Here is a 13,398-nt window from a genome sequence, read left to right on the forward strand (position 1 = left end):
CCAATAATTGTGCCCAGTGTGTATTAGAGAAAAAAAAATATTTTATAATGTTTCTGCCAATTTCAGTTGTTTACTTCAATTAATCATTGTGTTTTCTTGATTTTTTTATAAAAGTTCAAAAGGAGAAACATTGTAAATTTATTTCCCCAGCTTTCGTCGCTCATACATTTATCAATGGTGCAAATATTGTTGTGTTTTTAAGCTGTCTTGGATTTGAATCTAGAATTGGAAGCAGTATCAGACTCACACAATGGTGCTGTTGTACTAAATATTGGCACCGTGGTAAGTGTGATGTGTGTACTTGTGTTCATACCTGTGAGATCAGAGAACGTAAGAGCATAGATGAGACTCTCGCCCTGAATACTGAACAACAAACAGCTGCCATCTGGACTCCAGCAGCCCGACTTAAGAGACAAACATGAAAACAAGTTTAAAAACAGAAAAAAAGACAAGTCTTACATGTAAATTATAATGGAAAATAATTATATAAATATATAAACATTAACATGTAAACATCTACAGACAAACAGTCTTATGTGCTGTGAAAATGTTGTGTGCTTCATGCATTATTTGCTAAATGATGATATTAAACTGCTTTAAAACTTTCAGTCTCCTTACCTGACAGCTGCCTTTAACACACGGCCACCTTTCACACGTCCACATCCGCGTCTCCCACACCCTGCAGTAAACAAAACACACGCAGACACACACACATGAAAAGCATATTTATTGGCAGAGAATGATATGTAAACTACCTATACTGTATTGATCATATATTGTCAGATTGATTGTAAGTACAGGATCAGATAAAGATCAGCTCAAACCAATTAACCCTTATATTATGTTCTGGGTCAATTTAACCCGTTTTGTTTTTTAAGCTGTCAGATAAACCAGTTAACCTGTGGTTTTCCTCTGGAAATTTTGTGACTTTCTCATTTATGGGCGTGAACATGCATGCAAAGTTTTGTAATGCACTTGTAAGTCGCTTTGGATAAAAGTGTCAGCCAAATGCATAAATGTATAAAATAATTATTTATCTTGTGGTAAGTGCACAACCATAAACTGTCCTGTTCGTGCACACAATCTCCCATCATCAGCAGTGCTGTTCAGCTCCAGAGTTTTAACGGTGTTCTCCTCTCAATCTAAAAAGTTTTGGTATATAGGCTAGGATCATTGGGCTTGTTTTGCTTGGCTGTTAAGCTTGTTTTGTTTTGAAGATCTGGCAACCCTGCATGTTCATTTATTACACCATGAAGACCAAGCGACAATAGAAAGTGTGGCTTTAGAGAGTATTCTGATGAGGGGGTGGGACCATAAGCTTTTATTGCTAACTTGCTATGGCTAAACTCTCCGAAATGCTTACACAACCTTTAAGATGACTGCTGGGATGTTGTTTCGGTTCAGTCCTTATTTTACCTTCTCTCACATTATTTAAGATGAGTGAATTGTCTGTTTGTCCAAAATAAAAATGTGTGTGCTGCATTTAGCTTGCATATTTTGTTGGTAACCCGAAGCTTTATAATGTGTTATAAACAGTAACACTTAATAAACACAATGAATATATTATCACTTAGATTTGATTACTATAATAAATAATGTTTGAAACAAAATTTCTTCTCTATCATTAGAGAGGACGCAGGTGATGTGACAGTCAGAATTTACCTGAAGAGAGCTGACGGTGTGGCGGCCAGCAATCGACTGCCATCAGGTGACCAGGACAGGTACGTAACACCACCTCCACCTACCCGCTGTAAAGGTACACAGGCTTCTGCGGCCACATCCCACACCTACAACACAACAATAAAATATATATATAAAATAATTGGCCTATCAGCGGTCTGCGCCTTTTTTTTGATCGTCGACGCGGACGATGGCGCAAAAGTATAAATGAAAACCGACGCGGAACCCCCCTTTACTCCTACCTCTGTTACACATTAAGGGCTCGTTATAGTTGTGCGTAGGTCCTACGGCGTAGCCTCGATGACGACTGTTTTCATTTATACTTTTGCGTCGTCGTCCGCACTTGAGCTTTAGTCACACTTGAGCAAGTCACAAGTCAGTCTAAAGTCTTAACCTTCAAGTCTCAAGCAAGTCCGAGTCAAGTAGCAGCGCAACCGTCAAAGAAGAAGCAGCTTAGCAAGTTAACCAACAAATGTAGAAGAAACAGTAGCTTGTTGTGTATGATTTGAGAAGACCAGCAATGATGGAATTAAATAAACAACGACTTTTGTTGCAGTTTGAGTTAAATTACTCCTCAACTTGGCCATTCTTTGTTTTCACCGTCAAAAACGGAAATACCCGTCAGAGCCGATGGTGTAGTGGAAAGTGCTCCGACATATGGTGCAAACATCCGGCGATCCGAGTTCGAATCCCGGCTCGAGGTCCTTTGCCGATCCCATACCCCTCTCTTCACCCTGTACTTTCCTGTCGCCTCTCCATTACTTACTATCAATAAAAAGGCAAAAATGGCCCAAAAAAAAAAAAAAAAAAACGGAAATTCACAGTTTTTTTTTACTGACGGGAGGGGTTCTGGTGGACCAATCACAGTGCTTGCGGTCTGCGTAGAACTAAGGCGCTGTTAGAAATTTTGCGAGGTGCACGTCAGGCTACGCAGAGCTACGCACAGGTTACGGATAGCCTACTAGAGCATCAATGCTGCACCCAGGAAGCGCAGTATGATTTAGACCAGGGGTCCCCAACCTTTTTTACACCGCGGACAGGTTTCAGCTTTAAAAAAAGTTTGCGGTTGAGGTTTGAGGGGGGGGGGTGCTGAGTTGCTGTTCAGACAAAGTGCTGAAAATCCTCCTTTGCAAAATGTATAACATTTTAAACGGAAGAAAGATCAAACAACCATGCATTGGGAAAATTAATAATTGCTTTTTTTATAGTATATTTTCTACAGACATGTAAAACCATATTTTGGCGGATAGTTTTTTTACTTTCATTGTTTCAGTTTGCCTGCCCATTTAGTCTTAATAATTAACGGTAAACGAACTTGCTTGCTGTTCTCGAAAGTCAGCTTAATCTTGGTCAGGCTCAAGCCCCAAGTTCAAGTAACAGAACGGAAGAAAAATGCAGCGAAAGAGGAGAGATGCCAGAAGAATTGCGGCTGGGCGCGGAGACTCCCGTTTACCATATGCTTTTAATGATGATTGACACAGTTTCCTTTTAAACCTACGTTAAAAGTGTAGCCGTTAAAATATTATTAACCCAATAAAAGAGTTTATTTTGATCATGGTGCCACGATCGCTGGATAATTCTGAAGTTGTTTTACAGAAGAATAAAATAATTACTTCAGTCATTTGCAATGTCACACAGTTAAACGTCTCCGCGTATTTACATGATTTGCGACGTATATTTGCAAATGATTCATTAATTCATACCTCTGCAATACTTTCATCGATTGTGTTTTAGAAGTACTGTATGCTCAAACTCTGACAGCAATGTGATTGCCCCTGCGCTGGTAGAGATAAAGAGAGACCACGAAAAAAAGAAAGTGTGGCTCTGTACAAAAGTGGAAATGATTTATGTTATTTCAAGTCGGCTCTTAAAGTTAAAAATACCCGATTAAGCTATTACGTAGCTATTTTTTCAGGACGTTCTTGCGACCCGGTGGCAACTTGTCTACGACCCGGTACTGGGTCGCGACCCGGTGGTTGGGGACCTCTGATTTAGACGCACTCAATATGATTTAGGCGCATCAATTCTGCACCCGAAATGTGCATAAAAGGTCCCGTTAAGTGCATAATTCCCAAAATAACCATCTGCACACTAAAGCTTTTTACTGTGACTTTTTGCCCAATTAAGGAAAATATATTTAGCATACTTTGATCAAACGTGCCTATTTATTTTCTCCTAAACACTGCCATGGTTAATAATTACTAATGTTCTTGTAACTTGTAAATCATTTTAAATTATTGGTTTTTACATTTAAAATTATAATTATATAATATAATTATATTATGCTAGATTTAGCAGAAAGCACTATACACATTTATATAGTGTGTGTGTGTGTGTGCGTGCGTGCGTGCGTGCGTCTGTGTGTAATTTAAATTGTTCAAGAAAAATACAGTAGTATCGGATCGGCAGGTATCAGAATCGGCCGATACTCAGAATTCGGGTATCGGAATCGGAGATGGAAAAAGTGGTATCGGTGCATCCCTAGTCGTAGCTTGGGTCAAGCAAGTCACTGGCAAGTCATGCAAATGTTTGATGATTTAACAGAATTTATTTATTTAAGAAGTATAATCTACAGTAGTTATGGACTATGGGGGTTTTATTTGTAACAAAAAAGGGCAATATGCAATTATACTCAAAAGGCGTCCACATACAGCTGAGTTGTTAATGAGTTAATGCTTTCATATAAATGCAATGATAGAAGCCAGAGCTGCTAGATTAACCCAATTCAGCAATAGACTGAAATACGTCAGAGGTATTCAGACCAATCACAGCGTACAGATTAGCTGGCCAATCAGGGACACAGAGCTTTTAAAATCCTTGCATTTTAGGAAGAAAGGGAAATCTGGAGCTACAAAAATGTACGATATGTGGAAAATAATGTGTTTTTTACCATAAACCACACAAACACATTGTATCATACCAAATACACAAAATAACATTGTTTTTAGCAATGAAATACGTGCACTTAAAAACAGCCTAGCATAAGTTAAATTACAACTCAATGGGCTGGCCTTGTCCTTTTTTAATTTAACTTTTTTTAATATAATTTACACACTATTATTAAATAAGGATTAGGATCTTAACATAAACTTTTGGTTTATTATATTAAAAAATGAAGGCAAGAAAAATTGTTTTTTGTCAAGAGTGGATGAAAGGATAGAGGTTTATGACCGTGTACATCAGCAAAAACTGCAAAACACTGCAAAAGTAATATTTCATTTGATTTTAAACAACTTTGCTGTTTGTTATATGTAAATGAACACTGCTTCCTGTTCTTCGCTTCATTTCCAAAACTCTTGAAAGCATTGTGTTCAACCAGCTCTCCACTTTCTTCACACAAAATAACCTCCTGGATAGCAATCAGTCTGGATTCAAAAGTGGTCACTCCACAAAGACTGCGCTGCTCTCAGTCATTGAGGCCCTAAGGCAGGCAAGGGCAGCCTCCAAATCATCTGTGCTGATCTTACTGGATCTATCTGCAGCTTTTGACACGGTCAATCACCGCATTCTCCTGTCGACTCTCATGTCTATGGGTGTCACTGACACAGCGCTTCTATGGTTCAAGTCGTACCTCTCAGATAGGTCATTTCGGGTATCCTGGAGAGGTGACGTCTCCGTCCGAACCCCAACGTCTTGATACCGGGGTCCCTCAAGGCTCGGTGCCTGGACCGCTGCTCTTTTCGATATACATGACATTCCTGGGCATTCGGAAACATGGCTTTTCCTACCACTGCTATGCAGACGACACTCAACTCCACTTGTCGTTCCACCCTGATGATCCTACGGTTTCTGCCCACATCTCGGCATGCCTGAGGGACATCTCACTCTGGATGAAGGATCACCATCTCCAGCTTAACCTTGTGAAGACAGAACTGCTTGTCATATCATCTGAACCAAAGATTCAGCACAACTTTTCCATTCAGCTAGGTTCCTCGACCATCACGCCTTCCAAGATGGCTAAAAACCTGGGAGTGGTCATTGATGATCGGCTTAGCTTCACGGAGCATGTTGCCAACACCGCTCGCTCTTGTAGATTCATCCTCTACAATATTAGGAAAATTAGACCTTTCATAGATGACCATGCTACGCAGCTCTTGGTCCAAGCTCTTGTCCTGTCCAGGCTGGACTACTGCAATGTGCTACTGGCAGGACTTCCAGCCTGCACGACCAAACCTCTACAGATGATTCAGAACGCAGCGGCAAGAGTGGTCTTCAATGAGCCAAAGAGGGCGCACGTCACTCCTCTCTTTGTCAAGTTACACTGGCTTCCTATAGCAGCCCGCATCAAATTTAAGGTTCTGCTCCTGGCCTTTAAAACCACCACTGGGTCAGCACCCCCTTACCTTCGCTTGCTTATAGAGCCTTATGTACCCTCTCGATCACTGCGCTCTACCACCGAGCGACGGCTTGTGGTACCATCTCAAAAAGGGAAGAAAACACTAACGCGTACCTTCTCAGGAACTGTCCCACAACTGTGGAATGATCTGCCGGTCGTGACACGATCAGCTGACACTGTAGCTGTCTTTAAGACTCGGTTAAAAAACCCATCTCTTCCACATTACCTAACTTCCTAATTACAGATTTACTATCTTTCTTTAGTTACCCTTCTCTTTATCTCTTTCTTTATTTACCTTCCTCTTTATCTAAAAAAAATAAAATAAAATTACTAACATACCCTTGGCTATGTATATTGTGTTGGACTTGATGAGACTATTTCCAGTGCACTTATGTATTGCTGTTCTTATGTTGCCATAATTGCTTCTATTGTTTACCTCACTTGTAAGTCGCTTTGGACAAAAGCGTCTGCTAAATGACTAAATGTAAATGTTTTTAATTTATTTAATTTTTTATATTTGTCATTTTCTTTAATCATTTAATTATTAACTCTTTCCCCCCAAGCGTATTTAAAAAAACTTTTTAAATCAATTTTTACTCAATTTTATTGCCTTCCAGAAATTTTTTTCTTCTTAAAATATATAAACATACAATATATCAAAAGAAAGAACAGACCTCTGCTTTTAAAATAAAAATGTTTCCTCCTTCCTTCCTAGTTCTCTTTTTATCACCTCTCAAATATGTGTAGGTTTCTTTAAAAACACCAAATTTGTTGCAAAAAGCTTTTGATAGAGATCAGGCCCGCAATAACCTTTCATTTGGCCCGTCATGCCACATGAGATAAGGAAAAAGGACAATGCAGATGTTCATATTTCTAATTACACATTTTCTAAAACGTAAAAATTGTTTAGTTTTATTTGTAAGTTACAAAAATTGAAATTAAATGCAAGGAAATAAAGTGAATAAAGTATGAAGTGTAAAGTATAATTTTTTTATGTACATGCATACTTGAAGGTGTTTATAGCATGCATCACGAAACTCAAACTCGGGGACTATAGGCTAATAATAGAGAGGTTGAGGCAGTGACACACAGACAAAAGGAAATTTAAAAATGATTGGCAAAATTATTTCTTTTTACAACAGTTAGCTACATTAGTTATGCATAAATAAAATGCATAATGTTTGCTTATTTATTTTTGAAATATTAGAAAATTATAAATTAGGAGAAAAAAGTTTGGGCACACCTGCCCTAAGGGCATTCTTCCGGAATGTATAAGTTGGGTACGACCGCCACCTGCTGGATACTAGCAGTAATACGAATTGACGGAAAACTCGTCATTGGCAAGGAAGCTTTTTTATCTTAATTGACGAGTTAACTCATCAACGGCAGGGAAAGATTGTACCTAATTTTGAGCCAGGATAAGAGCGCCACCTACTGCATAATAGTGAAAATATGGATTGAGGTCTTTTGCAGTTTGAAAACTCGTCAATGGCAGGTGGAAGAGTTTATTAAATGGTTTCTTGTTTCATTGGGCTTCCTCGAAATTATCATGACACCACTGATCATAACAAACAATTACATTTTTAATATTACTTTTTTAAAATTACTTTTTTAATAATTAATAAAAAATTATTTCGAGTCATTAAACTCAAGCCCAAGTCAAGTCTTAATTCATGTCAAGTCGAGTATCATTTATATTTGTCAAGCTATCCTAATATTTGTGACTTAAATCTGAAAGTCCCCCATCTTTAATGTGTAATAAAGGCAAGCCAAAAGGGTCCACTAACATTGTTCTTGTATATCTTGGACAGATCTGTTAAGTTGACCAAGTTAAGTTTTTATAACAAACATCATTTTCATATTATGCTGAAACAACATGGATCAAAAGACTTTGAGTATAAATCAACCACCTTCTCTTAATAACCCAGAAGAGAAACAAACCAAATATTAGAAATGTTCAAATTCTCACTAATATTTTTACTCTCAAACTGATAACTTATCATTTTTAATGAGTCTTAGAATAACTTAAAATAAATCATCATGAGCATTTTTATTAGTGCTCTTAAGTTTTTGAAGCCCACTTTAAGGTCCCGTACACACTGCATATTAATTCGGTTGTTACTTCACCTTTTAATGCTTAATCCTGTTCTGTACACACACAGTTTAGTAATTTACGAGACTGACAACCGCATTCTACAACCGAATTAACTCCCGCAAAATGCAGGTAGTGACAACCGCATTTACAGAAACTCTTACATAAGCGAACTGAACAACTAGTAGTTAATCAAGTGTTTAAACGTGCATCATAAACAGGACAGGTCTCTCTTCTGAAAAAATACATTCCTAGAAGGGGAAAAAGTCTTCTTTAGCCTATGGGCGGTTCAGAAAATGACAGAGGCACAAGCGTTTTTCTGACTTGTGTTGCCAGATCTTGCACTAAAAAAACAAAGAACAAGAAAAATCCAATAATAAACCAAAATAAATCTAAATGCTTTACCTCAAAGATCAAAATATTGGGACCAGCACCTTCACACTTCATTAACACCAAAAACTTGATCGCTTCATGAGCCAAAAGCTAGGGATGTTACGATTAAATCGCGTGTCCCATTAAAATGCCTGTCTGAAATCGATTCTGAATCGCAAGGCTGTGATTCTTTGTTTCATGGACAGCTTGTGCGTGTACTGCGGCATTTGGTCAGTAGGAAGTCCTTATCAATCTAAAATCATTATGAGTCTGAGTTGTTTATAACGTGCATTTAAAAAATCATTCAAAATATTCTTTATTATCATGAAAATACCTGACACAATCTGAAGAACAGCGATATAAATATTCCTGTAGACATTTCGTTGAATATTGTTTGTAATCCTACTACTTCTGTGGAACAAAGGGAGTTTCTGCATGAGAGCGACCCCTGGCTTTCGGATGGGCCGGGATTTCACCGTAATTCATTCATTGAGAAAACACGCATTTGCACGGTTAATCGTAACACCCCATACCAAAAGCCATAAACGGTTAAGCGCCAAAACTGTATTTACGGACAAAAAAGACAAGGACATGGCAACACTGCAAGACCGCGCCTGTGAAGCAGCCTCACAAAAGCATACAACACACAACGCCAAGACGGAGGTTTATTGCAAAACATAACGCTGTTAAATTATTTTGGTCAAAGCTGTGAGTGATAAGCACGCAAGACGGCAGAGCGTTGCTATGGTTATTTCTGTGTCAATCATCACATTTTCGGGAGTGAGCCTTGTTCCGTACAGACATGAAACGAACATTTAGGAGATTCACACCCGCATTTAAATGCGGTTGTCACTCCCGAAAGTTTGCAGTGTGTACGAGACCTTAGTCTTTTACTTTAACTTTTTATTAATAAAATAAAAGGTTTCTTTTACCATCATGGCTGTATCGACTGGAGATGCAGATACCAGCAGAGAGCCAGTGGGTGACCAAGAGATGGACGTGATGGGAGAATGACCCGGATGAGACAAAACCTGCGCACAGCCAGACGACGGCCTGCAGATGACAGTGTGTGAGCATATATATAAACACACAGTATATACACAGTATGTATGTGCGTGTGCAGGTATAAGGAATGTACAGATGACTATTAGTACCTGGTGGAGAGAGATGTAGGGTCCACGTGCCATATGAGTAAAGAGCTCTGACAGGCCACAGCCAACACAGATCCACATAGGGGTTTCCACTCCAGATCACACACTGACCTCTGAAGACGATGCTTTAGTGTCGGACTTGTCGAACTGACACAAAGACCAGAACACATCAACAATTTCAATCAACAATATTGTACCAATTTGACTAAATTATTACTTTTTTTCAATAAAGCTACCCCATACATTTAAAACCTGCAATTGTTTGCAAAAAAGTTTTGGCCACGTACACACTGCACACTGTTATCAATTCTGCTTTCAGTATTTAATATTTAGTATGGGGCAGGTATGAATACTACTGTACACACGACCACATATTAATACATCTAGTCATCTTGTTTTCAGTTTCATTTCAATTTTCACGTCTGTCTGGTTTGGCTTTCTACAATAACAGCAAACAACTGCACATTGTGTTGGGAAAATATTGGGTCAACTCCCTCCACAGACGCTTAAAGAAGAAAAAGAAGTCCTTTCTGATTCAGAAAAATTATCAACAGGAACTTGTTGTGACTTCTCTCAAATCTTTCATTTCTTCCATATTTCTGACATAATCAGAAATCTATTTAAAAGATATAAATATGTACTGTAATGTCAAAAGTTGTATTGGGACACTTTATGATTATTAATATCAAGTTATATTGTGACTGCTCTGTTATTGTGATGAGTAAATTCTCAGTGTTCATGTGTATTAAGAGCGGTGGAAAAATAAGAAAAAATTAAAAAGAAAATGATTATTCAGGAATGTAGAACATCACTGTATCAGTTTCACAAAGGCACAGTATTAGGGGTGCACGATTCTGAATTATTTTTTAATCATATAGTTTTTATATGAGGATCACGCTTCTCCCATGATTGTGAATGCTAACTAAATAAAGCAAACTACTTATTCTGTTGTATTTAAAGACAGACAGCCATGACACACGTGGCCAATGTAAATGTGCCGCTTGCGCATGGGTGAAAGCAAAGCACAATGAACGCAACCCTTATCTGTGCTTTAAACGTGCGCATCCGTAAAAGCAGAATATGTAGTTGTGCATTTTTCTTCCGGTGATCCGGTGATGTGTCAAATCACCGTTACTGTACGGTTACTGTTACCGTTAAAAGATTACATTTTTCAGATGGAGTTAGTACATTTGATGGGAGCACAATCAACTACATATATGTGAAGAAATATAGTGTTGGATCATAATGTTGTTTTAGGGTGGAGTTCCGCTTTCAGGTTAGGATACCTGTGAGATTTGTAGATTTTGATGGAGTCATCCTGTAGAGCCACAGCAAACTTGTCTGTGTGAGGATGCCAAGCGAAGCTTCTTACAGCGCTGTCAGACCTGAAAATTAATAACATAGACTTTGATTGTTTTTATATTAAAATGATAATAATTACATCATTATGTAAAAACTCAAGGCAGAAAAAATGACGTACCAATCCAACATTTGAGAAAACTCAGCCACCATCTCATCCCCACTCAGCTAAGAAACAAAAACAAACTGTTTATATACTGATGGTACAGACCCAGGACAGCAGGACACATGCTGATGGTACAAACTGGATCAACGAGAGCGGCGGGTGACACACTCTGATGGTACAGACCGGTGGGAGTGCTCAGATAAGTTCTCCAGTGTTTCCCCTAACATTATATAACGGGGGCGCCCCGCCCTCCAAACGGCTCAAACTGCCCCCCTTGAAGGTCATGTAAATTTGATTTATAGCGCCAGAGAATAATTTGTCATTTTCTTAAACTAAACTTGACGAAAAAGCTTAGCATTAGTGTTTCCCACACACACATTCTCTATCATGCTGTATATGCCCGCGCCACGCACGTGTTTTGTAACTCTGTGTAACAGGAACGGTTTATGTTGTCATATTTCTAAAGTAAAGCCACGAAATCAAGGCCCCGCCCTAGCAGAGTGCGCATATCACAGCTTTCAATCATGACGTGACACCACCGTTTTTATAGCATTAAATAACTAACTAAAAACAAACTTATTTTAAAAACAAACATTTGAATTTACATCAGCGTGATAAAAACTACAGTAAATGACAGAAACCAGCTTCAGAAAAAAGATTATTGAAGTGTAATTAAATTGTTTAGTTGGTCTCAAGTCCCGTTGAATAACATGGGGGAGGCGGGGTTTATGACCTATACTGGGACCAGTCACTGGGGGGCGATCGAGACGTTTTGCCTTCACTTTTCAGGGTTTGTGCAGCACGCTTGTTTAAAATTTATTCATCATATAAATGTATGAACTAACATTGCAGAGATAGTGTGGGATGTAGAAGTGCTGATACTCACAGTGAGATGTGGAAAGAGTGAGCCGTGAAATGAAGACGCCCATCGCAGAAGAGCCAGCAGGCAGCCTGAGCTCACAGCTAACCACCTGGGCACTGAGAAAACAATAAAACAACAACGTAATTTTTCCTTAACACACACACAGTATATAACAACACTGCATGATCCTAGTGTGTAATCACATCATACCTTCCTCAGCGCTATTAGTGATTTCATCCAGAAGGCCATGAAGTCCAGCATCCCGCCTAAACAACATAAATTAAACATGAGGTTTAATACTACTCACAGATTTAACTCAACTCTACGCAGTTTGGGCTTTTACTGTTTTAAAAACAGATGATTGACATATAGTCATAATAAGGCGTTATTTTAGTAATGGAGTAATAAGCAAAATATGCAGTGATTTAATTGCTTATAAAGTATGATGTATGATCAAGGTAATCTCAAAATAGTTTCTAAAGAATAATTTAAAATTATGCAAAAAAGTCTAAAGACTTTAGACCACAATAACACCTGTGCTTCCGGTCTTTAAAACTGGACAGCCTTTGTGGCTAGCCTAGCAGTAGTGTGTTTGTGAAACATCTGATCAGGTATTGTAAGAAAACTGTTAGTAAATTGTTAGTAAAAAGAAGTGAATGTTCCCACCAGGCTCCAGCGCTCCGCATCCACAGTGTGTCTCTCTGGTCCAGGAAAGCTGATTTACTGCTGTTCTCCGGACGGCTGTGACCCTTCACAACATCTCTGCTGAACTGAGGACTGGGTAGATCAAACTCCTAAACAAACACAGCATACACACGGTCTTCATATGGAGAAATATAAGCACGTTTGATTGTATGTGTTTATGTTTACAGAATCTGAACCTGTTTATTGTGTCCCTGCAGCAGCTCGTTGTTGTGCTCGTACAGAGTGACACCAGAAGCGGACGGTGATGGGAACAGACTCAGAGAACACATGATTCGTCTACACGTCATAAACATTCACACACATAAAAAAAGTCATTTATGCAGTATTGAACGGATCGTGTCGTGTTATCTTATGTTTTACGTCATGACAGTTCACTCACCTTCTGATGACATGAACGCAGAATAAACGCTGCAGCAGTTAAAAATCACACAACTGTTCGCGCGCCTTCAGTTCTTACATACAGCAGGAAGTGACAGGAAGAAATGCGAAGTTTCATAATAAAAGTCCCACAGTGACGCTTTCTGTAAAATAACCACAGGAATTTAAACATTTACCCTTTAAAACATCTTTTTTGTTCTTATTTATATAATTATTTTCTATTTAATTTCTAGCGTTTCATTTCTTGCGGACAATAGATTTTTACCTGTGTGGTAATTTAAATATATTTTTTTAACATAAATAAAAGTAGTTACCTTACAGCTCAACACAAAATGTAACAACAATAATAAATAAACA

The 13,398-nt window shown here is 38.4% G+C and overlaps 1 protein-coding gene across 1 annotated transcript in view; it reads right to left on the reverse strand.

Annotated features, from left to right (window-relative positions):
* The window catches only part of aaas (achalasia, adrenocortical insufficiency, alacrimia), a 28,350-nt gene extending 15,177 nt beyond the window's left edge, over positions 1 to 13,173 (reverse strand). Inside the window, exons 1-12 of the mRNA XM_065293115.1 lie at positions 13,043 to 13,173; positions 12,840 to 12,939; positions 12,625 to 12,752; positions 12,169 to 12,224; positions 11,983 to 12,074; positions 11,112 to 11,158; positions 10,918 to 11,016; positions 9,635 to 9,778; positions 9,413 to 9,533; positions 1,663 to 1,787; positions 619 to 679; positions 314 to 404 (exon numbers count right to left, since the gene is read on the reverse strand). Coding sequence (XP_065149187.1) covers positions 314 to 404; positions 619 to 679; positions 1,663 to 1,787; positions 9,413 to 9,533; positions 9,635 to 9,778; positions 10,918 to 11,016; positions 11,112 to 11,158; positions 11,983 to 12,074; positions 12,169 to 12,224; positions 12,625 to 12,752; positions 12,840 to 12,932 — 1,057 coding nt within the window. The 5' untranslated portion in view covers positions 12,933 to 12,939; positions 13,043 to 13,173. The remainder of the gene's footprint in view (positions 1 to 313; positions 405 to 618; positions 680 to 1,662; positions 1,788 to 9,412; positions 9,534 to 9,634; positions 9,779 to 10,917; positions 11,017 to 11,111; positions 11,159 to 11,982; positions 12,075 to 12,168; positions 12,225 to 12,624; positions 12,753 to 12,839; positions 12,940 to 13,042) is intronic.
* Positions 13,174 to 13,398: the final 225 nt, after the last annotated feature.

The sequence above is a fragment of the Paramisgurnus dabryanus genome, chromosome 15 (genome assembly GCF_030506205.2).
Source record: "Paramisgurnus dabryanus chromosome 15, PD_genome_1.1, whole genome shotgun sequence".
In the NCBI taxonomy this organism is placed as follows: Eukaryota; Metazoa; Chordata; class Actinopteri; order Cypriniformes; family Cobitidae; genus Paramisgurnus; species Paramisgurnus dabryanus.